Source organism: Electrona antarctica (genome assembly GCF_951216825.1).
Source record: "Electrona antarctica genome assembly, chromosome: 7".
NCBI classification, from domain to species: domain Eukaryota; kingdom Metazoa; phylum Chordata; class Actinopteri; order Myctophiformes; family Myctophidae; genus Electrona; species Electrona antarctica.
The window spans coordinates 48,706,217-48,721,114 of record NC_136812.1 but is presented as its reverse complement, the minus strand read 5'-3'; the positions used below and the strand labels follow the sequence as shown (position 1 = coordinate 48,721,114).

The following is a 14,898-nucleotide window of genomic DNA, read 5'->3' as shown; positions in this document are numbered from 1 at the left end:
AGAATTTCGAAAAGTGAAGACGGCTCGTGGACAGCGGATATCTCGCCCCAACGCACAGATATCTCGCCCGTGTTTATTTCATGTTTATTTTACAGTGTGGATATCTCGCCCCAACTCACGGATATCTCGCCCCACCCCGTGTTTATTTCATATTTATTTTACCTTATTTCTCATATAACATTGTTTGTCAAAGGAGAACATTTAGAACCACTTAGAACCAGTTTGTGTTGGTCAAATGAAAATTATGCATGGTTAATGAATGGCTTACTCCCCTCCATTGTTCTGGAAATTCCAATCCAAGTACAGTACTTGAAATTCCATTCTGGAAAAGAATTGAACTGGTACAATATATCTTGTATTTTTTTCCTTGTTCACAACAGGGTCCACCATTTTCAATTTCAGAACATTTAGAGACGTACAAATATACACTTCTACATAAAAAACAGGAAACCATGTAAAGAGGTATAAAAGGAAAGGAAACATATACAGTAATGTGGAAAGGGGGCGGGGGGTTCCAGCTTTTAAGGGGGGGGGGTCTTTGAGAGCGGTTTTGCTCCTATGCCATTTTGGTGGCATAGGAGCAAAAATTAATTAATCCCTTGTTTGTGCCGAATCTGGCTTGAACATGGTTTGTTGAACTCCCTCTGGTGTTGTGTGTGTGAAATTCGTTGACATTAAGGAAAAATGCAGACAGGTACATGGGTATCTTGGTGGTGTAGCGAATCTTGTGGACCAGACCCATTGCAAGATGCTGTACTCTGTTGTCAACCCTAAACTATTACAGCCTTTCAAAGTGTGCAGGTGTTAGTTGGATTCGGGGGTTGAGGCCAAGTAGTAGCCTGACCAGTTTATTATATGAGGCTGGAGAGCCTAGTGAGTTTGCACCTTCTTACAGAGCAAGAGCAGAGGTTTCCAACAGGAACAAAATTACAAGATGTATTGTGCCAGTTCAATTCTTGTTGGGAGCGTACCTATGTTCCCCAGGTTCTATGTCCCCACCATGCAAAAAAGGTTCTTTGTTTCCCACTTAGAATAAACCTAAACCTAACCTAGTAATTATAGTAAGACTAAAAGTATTTTAGCAACGTAGTCTTACTTTTAGTAGCAAATTCTGATTTAAGCTCAGTCTTTGAACAATCCATTGAACTTTAGGCCTGCCTAGGCTACTTAAACGATCTAGTCTTATTCAACTACAAATTAACACTGGCATAAAATAAACTAAAACATAATTGCTCAGACTCAAACATTCTTTGTTCTGTACTTATAAATACAATTGTATTATACAAAACACTGAAGTCCTTAAACCAGAAACCTAACCTGGGGAACATAGAACCTGGGGATAGGGATGACCCCTTCTTGGGACGAGTACAAAAAAAAAAGCACAGAAAGTACAGTTGAATAGAAGAGTAGTAGTAGAGTAGTAGAGCGCTTTGGATAAAAGTGTAAGTGCAGCTATATAAATGCAACATTTACCAAAAGGATTAAACCCAAAAAATCACAATGGCTTGTTTCTGCACAATTTTATCATGTGCGTCAGAGTCAAATGATTGATTGAAGAATTTATTAACAGTTTGCAGAATTACAGTACATTTCAAGCACAAAACTCAATACAAATGAACATGCTTGCACACACTAACTGGAGGAACGTAAATTTACACAATGACATGCAAATTAATTAACACCTAGCATGCCTTTGATTGTCAATTTAGCCTCACAATGGTTAGCCAGCTACTTTTAGTTTGGAGTTTTATTGGGTTCAAACATTCAGGAAAGCAGTTGATTAGATTCCAGCATTAAAACGTTGCATTATGTCTGAAGTAGTTTATACACAACTGACATGTAACAATGTTACAACATGAAAATGTTCTTGGCAGTGGTTCTGAACCAGTGGTCATTGAGGGGGTTACAATGTGCACGGGGGGGGGGTTCAGAGTTCCGGGTCGGCTCGCCAGGTCTGGGTACCATCCATACCAGAACCATCCATGCAAGGGAATCCTTTCAGGACACAAAAAACCTGAACTGAAAGGCCAGGTGTCCAAATCAGTCTTTGTTTCAAAATCACAGTTGTACAACATCAAATAATCTATCAATTCATGAGTAAAGAACCTGATTTGATCAGGATCAAGTTCTTTATACATGTTTCTCACTAAACAAATCAGTTTCTAGCATTGTTACGGCCCTTTAAACTTGGCTCAACCAAGATATTACACATTTATTAAAAATCCTGCATTGCAAAACAGGGACTGATGTACAAGAATACTTACGACCAGCCCATCTGAAACTTAACTAATAACAGCAACAAAAAGGGAACACAACTGTTCAGTTTGGGTGTTTGGGAGACAATGAACTGCTGGCCACAGGTCCACTTATATAGCCTGCAATTAATCAAGAACAGCTGACTAAGGGTGTGGTAGTCAGATCTCTCAGGTGATTGACAGGTGAGGCACTTTAGACCAGCAGAGGTCAGCAAAGCCACAGGCACTACAACAGAGCAAAGTAAAGACAACATTTCACAAAACGGCAATTTTCATTGGCTCATAAAACCGTACTATACTATCCCATGTCCGTATAGGTCCAAAGTTCACGTGTAGAAGTTTTCGTGCATTTTGATCAAAGATCCTGGGAGGAGATGCATTTTAATTGATTTTCATATAATTCAAAATGGCGGGTGATCTAAAGGTCAGAGGTCAAAAGTAACAGCACGGAACTTGTTCGGCATGAGGAGACGCATATGTGTGTCGAGGTTTCATTGCCGACGGTCAAACGGTTCATGAGCTATGCCTGGTCAAAGTTTGCATTTTCAATATAGCGCCACCCTTTGGCCAATGGTTGTGGGCTTCGCATCCTCACCGTTTGGCATGGCCCTCTACCATATCTCCAAATTTCGCGAAAACCGACTGCACGGTTCAGCCAGAACTGCTATTTTTGGCGGAAGAAAATAAATAGCAGTTTCAAAAAAGGACCAATTCTTTTCAGGAATGCTTGGTCTTTTAAAAAGCATGGCATACATCAAAAGTAGTTATCATGAAACATGCGTAAGCTAAGAACGTAACAGTGGAGTATCTATGTAAACTATACATACATACGTTCTAGCTGATCCCCAGCTAAATGATGGAGAGTTGGTAACCAAATGGATCCTTGTAGATGTTTTAAATCTTGAGCGTGTAAAATTATACCATGGTTCCATTGTACACTCTCAACAGTTGAATTATTGTTAAACATCTGCATTACTTAAGTTAATTTACTAACATCAATACAGCATGCAAATGTGGACATATTCTTCTTATATATGTGATGTATTCCCATGCTCCCATTCTTGCTTAATGTAAATAGCTCTGGATTAAGAGCGTCTGCTAAATGCCTAAATTGTAAATTGTAAATTGTAATTCTTTAGTTTGGGTCTGCCAAGGCTAAATCTCATCAAATGGTGGCCCGTGGCTCAAATGCAGAATAAATATTGATATGAAAAAGGTTGAAAACCACTGAATTAAGGTATATTTAGAATGGATAAAAATATGTGATTCATTTGCGATTAACAATGGACAATCATGCGATTAATCACGATTAAATATTTTAAATTGATTGACAGCCCTAGTATAAAGATATATTTTAGGGGTTAAGGAAACTTAGATTTTAATATATTTAGGCATAAGAACATCACATTGCTTTACATTTTACAAGCTTGTCTCTGCCTCAAAATGACTTGATTTAATTATTGTATCTACTCATTAAGAGACCTGCGTTAGATTCCACAAATAATACAAGTTTTAATTTGTCTAATGCCGTTAAATGTGATAAACACAGTTTTGTTTAAAGAAACAATTGCTTTGAATTCATCCTTTCTGCTTTGTTTTCTATGTTTATAAAACATAAAAATACAAGTAAAAATCACTTGTTGTTGAAATGCATTCACCAATGAATCTAGAAAAAAAAAATCATGGACTAGCACTGTGGCTGATTTGCCACACTACACCCATTGACTGCTCACCACTGTAGGTTGCGCACAGGTGGTGAAAAACAACCGTGCTGTTTTCGTGCTCATACCCAGACAGCCAGGCAGGCACCCACCCAGCCACCCACACACATAACTCCGTAAGGGAGTGGTTGCACCACTCAAAAAAAGAAAAGAAAAAAAGTTAAAATTATACCAGAGAGCCACGATATGTTGCATGAAATGGAAATCAGCCCAGACAACTGGGACCACAAGAGGAAGCCATTTGCATTCGCTGAAAGTCACAGTGTGGATTTCTACCACATGAAGTCTTCTTTTACCTGAAACAAAACAACACAATCAAATGCAAAAAAAGATATTAACCACTCTATATACTTTGTCATAGGGTGAAAATAGCCAATCTACAAGTTCACATCATGCCGATATGCATCATGGAGGTTGTAGATCTGCTATTTCAAAGAATAGAACAGTGAAATAAATTAAAACACACAGTGTAAAGAAAAGTAGGAGTACAATAATGTATACTGTAGTGTAGTGCATTTAGAGAAGTGGTTTACTGATTTCTATGAGCTTTTAAAAATCAGAACAAAAATCAGAACTCACTGGAAAAACACAGCCAACTACCGTAGTTGGAACTTTGCAACAGTAGTTAAATTCTGGTATGCAGGCAATATAACTACTCTATACTAACCATAGCCACACCACTTAACACTTTCAAGTCATCAGTAAAATCCTACAAAACAATGGGGCATAGCAGTGACAGCCATTATGGTTCCATCGATCCAGACCCCATAATTTTTTCCCACAGAGATTTACTATAATACCGGTATATATATTACAGTATAGTAATATAGCACCGAAACGTGTCGTGCTAATAAATAAGTTGATGATGCAGTAAATTGTCCGTCTCTCTCTATTCCCTGGAGTGTGCAGTCCCTTCCTTGGGAGGTTTATTTCCCTTTTTTGAGTGTGTGTGTGCAAAATTTGGCATCGACCGGGTTAACGGTGCCAGAGATTAGCTGTACACAGACGAACGGACGGACACGCAGACGCACACACACACAGGCCGACAGACGGAGAGCAAAACATACTGTCTCCCCATGCCTTCGGCCTGGTGGAGACATTTACTCCACTATAATTATTTGAAAGCTTTAATTAGATTTTTGATTATTATTACAAAACCACTTCAGACCTTTGTCAATTTGAAAACGGATCTACAAGCTCAGAACGCAAGCGATGTGTTGTGAGCTTGTACATCTGCTATTGTATACATTTTAAATGATTTGTATATATGTTTTTAAACTTGTGAAACGGGACCTTCTGCATAATGAGTACCATTACTTTTGGTACTTTAAGTACATTTTCATGCCAATACTTTTGTATTGCATGAATTGCCATTTCAGGGAGGGTTGAGGGTGAAATCCCCCCCTGGTGAGAGTCCCCCCTGGTGAGAGTCACAATGCGTCGCGTTGCGACACATCGTGAGCTTGTAGATCGGCCATTTTCAAATGGCCGAAATGTATAGGGTTGAAGTGGTTAATGGAGAGATGTATGTTTTTAAAATCGCCAAAGTAACTAGTAACTAAAGTTTTCAAATAATTGCATTGGAGTAAAAGTACAACTTTTGGCTCTGAGAGATGTAGCGGAGTAGAAGGAAATTGTAAATACTCAAGTAAAGTACAAATACCTCAAAATTGTACCTCAAGTAAAAGTACTTAGTTACTTTCCACCACTGGTATAGTTCTCACCACCAGACACACCCACTGGTGGTGAGAGAGTCTCACACCACATGTGGTCATAGATCTCACACTACCAGACACACACAGACTGACCACAGCCATCCACCACAGCTGAACATTGTTGTCCAAACACGGCACGCACAGGTAAATAGAACAGACAGATGTAGAAAACCCACATGATTTGGTGAAGGTTTTATGCCCAAGTCACGCTTTGGCTTTCTTTATGCTGTCTGTGCTACTACATTATGACACACATTTAATTTGGGATTAGCAAGAGCTTGTAAGTAAGTATTAGATTATATCCTTCTGCATGCTTTTAGAAACGTTTTACAATTCTGCAAATCATTTTATTTCGGAATAATTGATCCAAATGAAGAAAAGAAAAAGAAACCGAGTTTACCGTACCGATACTTTACTTTACTTTACTTTGTTGGGACAGGACAATGTAGATGAATGAACATTCAATGCATGAACGTGAATTCAATCATTCATACATATCTGGAAACGTGCCAGATTTAGCTAGAAGCTCATTTCCATCCTCAGTCCCCACACATCAATCCAGATTGATTGTTTATGTAAAATACCGTTGCATTGGTTATAAATGAATCTGTGATCTGCAGTCATTTGGAAACTGAAGTATAACCATTACACTCTGACAGCGTTGAAAACACAGAACTGGAAATCATTTTGATGGCTGACAAGAATTCTAAATCGAAGGTAAATGATGATTTCATGGTGCATATACTGTACTCATGTGTACGTTATGGATTAAAGGACAACTTTCGTTTTTTTCAACCAAGGTTCATGTTTTAGGTTGTTATTAGAGAAAGTATAAGATGAGTGTTAATTTTTTTTCATTTGCTGCTTTCTTTCGTTTTAGCAATTTTAGCTATTTTTGACAGGGGGGGGCGGGGCATTCGAACATGGGGCTAAATATGTATTTTTTTACAAAATGTTATAGCGATTTTTTTTTTTAAATTATTTACTATAGTCCTACTAGACCCCATGAAATTACATCTGGCCACAAAAGATCACAGGATCTACTTAATGTGAAGGGGGGTACTATAGAGGGCTGTATACTGTGTTGTATGGCTCAACAGGTCAGTTTGTCACCCCCACATTCAGTGATCTTTTGTGGCCAGATGTAATTTGCTGGAGTCTAGTAGGACTATAGTAAATAATAAAAAAATAAATCGCTATAATTTTTTTTACATATTTAGCCCCATGTTCGAATGCCCCCGTCCCCCTGTCAAAAATAGCTAAAATCGCTAAAACGAAAGAAAGCAGCAAATGAAAAGAAAATAACACTCATCTTATACTTTCTCTAATAACAACCTAAAACATTTTCCCTCATATTAATTACTGTAATATTGTCTGGGCTGCTACATATTCAACACATCTCTCTAAATTACTGATCATTCAAAAAAGGTTTCTGAGAATGATTTCACATTCAAATCGGTATGAGCCGTCTGCCCCGCTCTTTATCAAATATTCACTATTACCCATTGACAAAGTAAACGTCTTTCAGACCTGTTTATTTATGTTTAAATTCAAAAAATGCATACAAGACATTCCCTCTTCTTTTCACAATTTTTTCCGTGTTACTTCTGACATTCACTCCTACCCCACAAGGCAAAGAGATGATTTTGAATTACCTTTTTGTCGTACTTCAAAACATCAATCTTTCATCAAATTTAGAGGCCCTCATCTTTGGAATTCCCTAGATGCTTCACTTAAATCCTCATTATCCCTGTCAATATTCAAAAAACATCTAAAGAAATATCTTATGTCTTCCTCTCCGTAGATTACATGATTTACTTTTATGTGTTATATTTTCTTTTGTATGTTTGTTGTTTGTTTTGTTTATTTCCCTTTTTTGTGCATTCTGTTGTTTTTTATTTCTTTATTGCACATCTGCCCCCCTTTGCCAAACCTCTTAGACTTTTGTATTGTTCTTAATTGAACTTTTAATCTGTTTTAAATCAATTGACCTCATACAGGAAAGGATTCCAAATAAGCCAGCTGGCTTCTTCCTTTCCTTGCATTGTATTTTTGTTTTTTGATATGTATTGTCTATCTTTTGTACTACATGCTAAATAAATAAACCTAAACCTAAACCTAAACATGAACCTTGGTTGAAAAAACTAAAGTTGTCCTTTAAGCTCTGATTGTAATAAACACTTCTGTCATATTTAACTGTGATTTCTATTACTTAACCCATGCATGTACATTTTAGCTACTCCAGCCATCAGTCCAGCTCCTTGTGATGTTATGCATCATTACCATCAGTGTCATGAAAGGTAAGCAGTGGTCTTTATTCATATTTATGCTTCAGTTTGGCTGTTATCTTGCTCCAACCACCACCCCAAACATCTACAAGAATCATGGTGGTTTTATTTGTCACTAATGTAAAAGCAGTTAAATGTTAATGGCATTTAATTGTTCCACAAATTGTGATAGTCAGTATGCCATGTCAATCTCCCAGACTCCCTCCCCAGTCAGAGTTCAGAGTTTGAATGAATGTAAAATTACATGCAGGATGTAAATCACTTGCAGATGTGAGGGGACTTGATTTAATTCACATGTTTTATATTCATTTTAAAAGAGAATACTCTCTCAAGACTCACCCTTAAGTTACGTCAGTGTGCCAGCTTGTGATCACCCTGCCCTGTGCCCTGTGCCAATGTTGGCACCCGTGCCAAGGTTTCCTATACCCCTGATTTAACATATTAAATGAAGCTCACAATGTGTTCCAATTCACCATGTTGTGTGAGCTTAGTATATTGGCTATATTCAACGTTCATTGTACAACAAGGTATACAGGGTTTAATCGGGTGCTTAATCAGTTCACTTAAAGTCTGTATAGAGAACAAGTAACCACAGCATGATCCTGACCAGAGTCGTTCCACAGTTCCATGCGATGCCAACATTGTATTGAAGTGTGCGCGTCCGGAACCCCCTGCTCTCCTGGAGGCTCTGGGACCCGTCTTCAACATGAACACCATACGACCCGTCCTGAACATGTCCACGCCCACCAATGTCACCACGTACTTCACCCTGTCCGCTGTCCTTGGTGTGGTACGTTCGTCCTCTGACCTCTTAGGATCAGTGAACATTATTCTGTTGACTAATTTAATTTAGTTCAAGTTATGCACAGTCTGCACTTTCTAGTTTCTTTCTTATGTCAACTGTCTATGCTTGATTTATTGTCTTTCATTTCATTGTGAACACACATACACATACACTCATGTTTAATTTCCGTAAAATAATAGTTCCTTATATATTAATTATTTTCTTTTCTTTTATATAAAAACAAAAAACAGGATGAAAAAGCTCAACTTCTGACTACATACTTCTGGCTCATTTTTGTGAGTATATTAAACAATGCAAACAATTACTTGACCACTATTTCTAACACTGCAGTGTTCTACATTCTGACAACAATGTAACTGTCCAAAACTCAGTAATGACAACACAAATACTCTGCATCATCTATGATTTGCATTAATTATAAAACCTACTGCAGGCCTGCTTTCTGTATACAGCACAATAATAATAAATGACACTGGTGTGTTGTTCTAGATTTGGGAGAATGAGTTCTTCAGCTGGGACCCGGCCCAGTGTGGCATGGAGAGGATTACTCTACCCAAAACAAAGTTTTGGATACCAGATGTAGTGATCAACGAATTGTGAGTTCTATATTTTTTTCTTTCTTTTTTTTTAATGCTTCAGTTGATGTTGCAATTCTTTATTATAGTTTTTTTTTAAGATTTCGTTTTGGCTTTTTGCCTTTATTGATAGGGCACAGTATTTTTTTGGACAGGAAAGGGGGAGAGAGATGGGGTGGAAGGCCAACAGGTTTGGGACTCGAACCTGCGACACGCCGTCAGGCTGGATTACCGGCGCTGGATTACCAGCCTATAGGCCTGCATGTGTCAGTTGAGAGATGTTCTGATAGGCTGGCATTGGCCAGTGGACCCACGTGATCAGTTGAGAGATGTTCTGATAGGCTGGCATTGGCCAGTGGACCCACGTGATCAGTCTGGCTAATGCCAGGCTGATGATGAGTACTGAACACGAGGAATGACTTTAACCCATTTTGGGGGCGGGAACCCCTTTTGGTGTTAGCATTATGTTATGCTTTAGCTGTTGAAAAATAGCAGATCTACAAGCTCGTAGCGCGCCACCGAGTGGCGCGCTACGAGCTTGTAGGTCTGCTGTTTTTGAAAAATCGACGAACGACTGACATAGAGACATAGCTTTTTCAGAAAACTGTCAGGATGTAGAAGACATTTTTAGAATCTGATCTCAGGTCAAAAAACAATTGATAAAAAAAAAAAGATGTAGTTCTGCTTTATGACACCAGTCTTTTTCTCACCAGTGATGAACCTGCTGTTCTGCTTTGTCCCTGTCTTGCAGCATGGATGAGAACAACGCCCCGTCTGTCCCCTACGTCACTGCCTTTCATGACGGCAGGATAAAAGAGGAGCTGCCCATGAGGATAGTCAGTTCCTGCCGCCTTGACATCTACACCTTCCCCTTTGACGTCCAGAACTGCACTCTCACCTTCAATTCCTACATGTACCTTGGTGAGGCGCACCGCTTGCTCAAGAAGCCCGAAGAAGGGCTCCTCCTCATCAGCCAAATGTCAAATGTATTTTTGTTTTAGATACAAATAATAATAATAATAATAATAATAATAATAATAATAATAATAATAATAATAATAATAATAATAAAACTTTATTTGTATAGCACCTTTCATGACATGAAATGCAGCTCAAAGTGCTTTACAGAGCAATGGAGAAAAAAAGAAAAGCAAGGCATAAACAGGTGGTATATGTCAAAGATTTTAGCCTCAAAAGCAAAGCTTTTGAGCTTGTAGATCTGATACCTTTAATAATTCTGTGTGACGCTGTAGTATGATCAAGTACTATATAGGGTGTTAATTTGCGATTAAAAGTGAAACACTAAAGGTTAACATACAGAGAGCTGACAGGAACACATTATAATTGACCCCTTTCTTCTTATTGTCTTGCCTAATCTTTCCTTTGGTCCCTCTTCTGCTCTCAGAGAATGAGGTGAGAATAAAACTTGGGAAATCAGTGGAGGACATTCTGGAGCGTTCCAAAGAGGTGATGTCAACCATGGGAGAGTGGGAGCTGATGAACATCACATCCACTAAATATGTCCTATATTTTTCTTTCGGAGGAGGCATCGATGAGCTTGCATTCCATGTACGTTTAAATCTTAAAATTGTTGCTTTTTTCCCTCCAATTGAGTCCTTATGGTAATTAATTCCTTCCCACAGACATTTGTGTGTTAATACTTTCAGCGCCATTGCCGACGATTAAAGTCAATTGAAGCGTAATTTTGATACTGACGCTTAACGCCATTGCCGACGGCCTTCGGCAATTGAGCTTTTATAGCGCGTTCGATTGCTCGAGCCAAAATGCTACTCACGTTAGCCGGTTAGCTAGCTGTGTTGTTAGCACAGCACTGGATCGCCCATCTTAGATCGTCGTCGCCATAAGAATCCATTCTATCCATTTATTTCAATCGCCTGTATCTCCTATTCCTTGTCCCAGATGGCATTTTGGTCAAAACAGCGTTTCTTTGACGGCACAGATCTGACGATGTAGAGCTCTCCAGAGCTCCGGGCTGGATTCAGATTGTAAACAAGGCCTGCCTAGCTACGTGTAGATTCCAAGGTTATGACTACTGCTCATGGACCGGAAATGGCGGCTTTTCAAAATAAGAGCTCAAATAAAACAAATGCTGGCGTGAATTAGATCCTAATTTTTCAATAAATGATAGCGGCCTAAGTGTTGTCTCTGCTGTTGTATCCTACTGACTCACCTGCCAGTGAGGACTCGGAGCCCCCACCGAGAGGATGTAGAGCCTTCGTCCTACTTCCCACACCCAACACTGCTGACAGGTGCCACGTGAAGCCTGAACCCGGAAGCTTTGAACCCATGAATGGTTTGTTCTTGTCCTGTAGATCCAGCTGAGGCGCAGGGCTGGTCTCTACGTGGTGAACCTCATCATCCCCAGCTGCTTCCTCATCACAGTGGACCTCTTCAGCTTCCTGCTTCCTCCTCAGAGCGTGGACCGTTCCGCCTTCAAGATGACCCTCATCCTGGGCTACACCGTCTTCCTGATCATGATGAACGACCTGCTGCCGGTCACTGGAAACGGCATTCCTCTCATAAGTTAGTAAGCTCTCCAGGGCCAGGCGTAAAGGCCACTAGCCTGGGCAGCATTCCATTTCGGGTTTATGATCCGGGCCGGGAGCGGATGGTAACTTTCGTCATGTTGTAGTCAATGATTTGTAGTCATCTGGCAGGAAACCACAAGGCGGAATCGGAAGTATACCGTAAATACTTCCCGCGGTCATAATTTTAGGGCCTATACCCAATAAAATTGATGCAGCATAGTTTAGCTGATTTTAAAAAATATATAAATGTGAGTGTACTTTCCAGAGACTATTTAGCGTCTGTATACGATATATAATATAAATTATATTTTATTGGGTAGGCCCTAAAATTACGATCATGGGGGCTTATTTTGGGTACTTCTGATTCCGCCTTGTGGTATCCTGCCAGATGACTACAAATCATTGACTACAACACGACGTATTTTACCATCCGCTCCAGACCGGATCACACAGCCATTTTGGAACACAAAGCCTGTTGACGCGAGGTTACCAGAGGACTAGGTAGCCTTATGTAAGGCTTAATGTCATGTTTATGAAGGACCACGGATTGTGTGTGCGTATGCGTGCGCGGTAATGTCCATACATTTCCGCACATATACAGGAGACGATGCTTCCTGTATCTGTATCCTGATCTAATACTGTTTGCGTTCAAGAAATTCTTGTTAAATGTGAACGCAAATAAAGATGTGTGTCTGCTGCGTGTGTGCATGCGTGCACGCACGCACGCGCATGTTATTATTAACACTATATACTATATGGCACGAGGACTTCATGTAATTTCCTCCTGGAGAATGACTTACACAAATCACACAGTGATTAGGCTACTAGAGAAGGACATGGTTCCTAAATCGCTTTGTTAACGATGTTATCACACAGATAACTGTAAGGCCTCACTCATACCTTTACTGCAGGGTTCCCCAAAACATTTTTTTTTGTTTTGTTTTTTTTTTGGGGGGGGGGGTCCCAGATATAAATGGCATTAAATGGGGGTCAGTAGCCTGTGCATGTCAAACTGGGCATCCTTTTCAAATGGGGTCCTGCCCTAAAAATGAATATTCAGGGAAAGACCTCGACCTCACGCGTGCGGACTCGGCCCCCAGCCTGGTACCCTAGTCAAAATATGGCCCTCGAGGAAAATTAATTGGGGAACCCTGCTTTACTGCATTGCTGTATGCTTGTATGAATGGTGTGAGTGTCATGGCCGCCCCAATGCATTTCCAATGGAAGTCACATGGTTTGTAGTCCACATTTTGGACTACAAGCTGTTGTATGGCTTTCGGCTGTGTTTCGACTGCGCCCCTCCCCCTCATACAACACAAATGTTGTGTCAAACCATGTGACTCCCATTGGAAATGCATTGGGGCGGCCATGACACTACACAACATTCATCCAACAAGGTCTGAGTGAGGCCTATACCCTTCAGATGTTCTGCATGAGAACCAGTATGTTGACTTCCCTCTGCTCTCCTTCTCTCCCTTTCCTTCTCTTATCCCAGATGTGTTCTTCTGTCTCTGCATGGCTCTGATGGTGGCCAGCCTACTAGAGACCATCCTCATCACCAATCTCCTGTGTGACTCCAGTTGGAACCTCACTCCGGTCCCCCGCTGGGTCCAGGTGTTGGTCCTACATACGCTAGGCTCTCTCGTAGGCCTTCCTCCAAAGCCCAAAGGAAAAACTAACTCAGGTATGGGAATCAGGTGGTTTGAGGTAGGCTATTCATTTATTCCACTGACCCAAGTCCACATTTATACATCTGATTATGTTGCATCCTCAATGGAACGGAGATGTTGCTCTTCTCATAAAAAACACGTTGTCAGGAAATATTTACATTTTGTTGAGCAAACATCCACTGAATTAGGAGTATAGGCCAGATTATGTCAGTTGAGAACTTTGCCGTTTTTATACACCCAGTCAAAGCCAGTGAGAGTGATCTTACTTCCCATGCCAAGCTATTTTAAGTCATTTGAATACCTCTTTCCTATTAGTGACTGCCGGCCCTCTGGTGGCGGTGGAGGGCAAGGCTGATGAGCAAGCTCCAGAGGTAGAGGATAAGGCCCTGCTGGTGCAGCTGAGGAGTCTGGGTAAAGACCTCCAGGCCATCCGCCTCCAGGTGGAGCAGCAGCTGACGGGGAACCATGAGAGCTCTGAGGAGTGGCTCCAGGTGGGTTTCATCATTGACCGCCTGCTCTTCATCTTCTACATCATCTTCATATCAGTCAGCTTCATCACCATCATCTGTATCTGGGCCAGCTATGCAGCTGATATGTTATTGTAGACAGGGACATACATTTATAAATTGCTCAATATTTCATAGTTTTGTGTTACTTTATGTGAAGGCTTTGTTGGCTGGAATTTGAGTTAACACTATCGGACACACAAAGTCCCATAGCCTACAAGTAGATTTGCTTAAAGGACCACTTCACCACTTTTCAACCTATCTTCATATAATAGGTCCTCACTAATAATCATGATAAAATGGCACAATTTTTTTCTACTCAGTCTGTGTCTCATAGGAGGGCTGTGGGCAGTTTAGAAACCGTCTTCCAGTGACATCATCATTAGGCAGATTATTTTTTAAACAAGATTGTTTTACAAAAATGTTTAGATTTTCATTATCATGAGAACGATGGCTTCCATTTTCGCATTTTTTTTCAGGACTAGAAAGCCTGCAGTTTTTATTAGCTTGTATTCCCCATCGATGATGTCACTGGAAGACGGTTTCTGAACTGCCCACAGCCCTTCTATGAGACACAGACAGAGTAGAACAAAAATTGCGCCGTTTTTTCATGATTATTAGTGAGGACCTATTATATGAAGATAGGTTGAAAAGTGGTGAAGTGGTCCTTTAAGTAATTTTATGTGGTGCCTTTGGATCTTGGTTTTGTGTACCATTGTAGAACCTGGGGCTGCACTTAGGCAAAACAAGTTAACACTAAAACATTCCTTGAAAAAAATGGACTAGTTTTTGATGATTGTGAGAGGAACATCCC

General features: G+C 40.1%; 1 protein-coding gene across 1 annotated transcript in view; it reads left to right on the top strand.

Moving 5' to 3' along the window:
* Nucleotides 1-14,195, top strand: part of LOC306927306 (5-hydroxytryptamine receptor 3E-like) — a gene marked incomplete at its 5' end in the record, with an annotated part of 39,981 nt that extends 25,786 nt beyond the window's left edge. Inside the window, 7 exons of the mRNA XM_079507015.1 lie at nt 8,665-8,769; nt 9,274-9,380; nt 10,111-10,280; nt 10,765-10,928; nt 11,693-11,903; nt 13,404-13,592; nt 13,894-14,195. Coding sequence (XP_079363141.1) covers nt 8,665-8,769; nt 9,274-9,380; nt 10,111-10,280; nt 10,765-10,928; nt 11,693-11,903; nt 13,404-13,592; nt 13,894-14,183 — 1,236 coding nt within the window. The 3' untranslated portion in view covers nt 14,184-14,195. The remainder of the gene's footprint in view (nt 1-8,664; nt 8,770-9,273; nt 9,381-10,110; nt 10,281-10,764; nt 10,929-11,692; nt 11,904-13,403; nt 13,593-13,893) is intronic.
* Nucleotides 14,196-14,898: the final 703 nt, after the last annotated feature.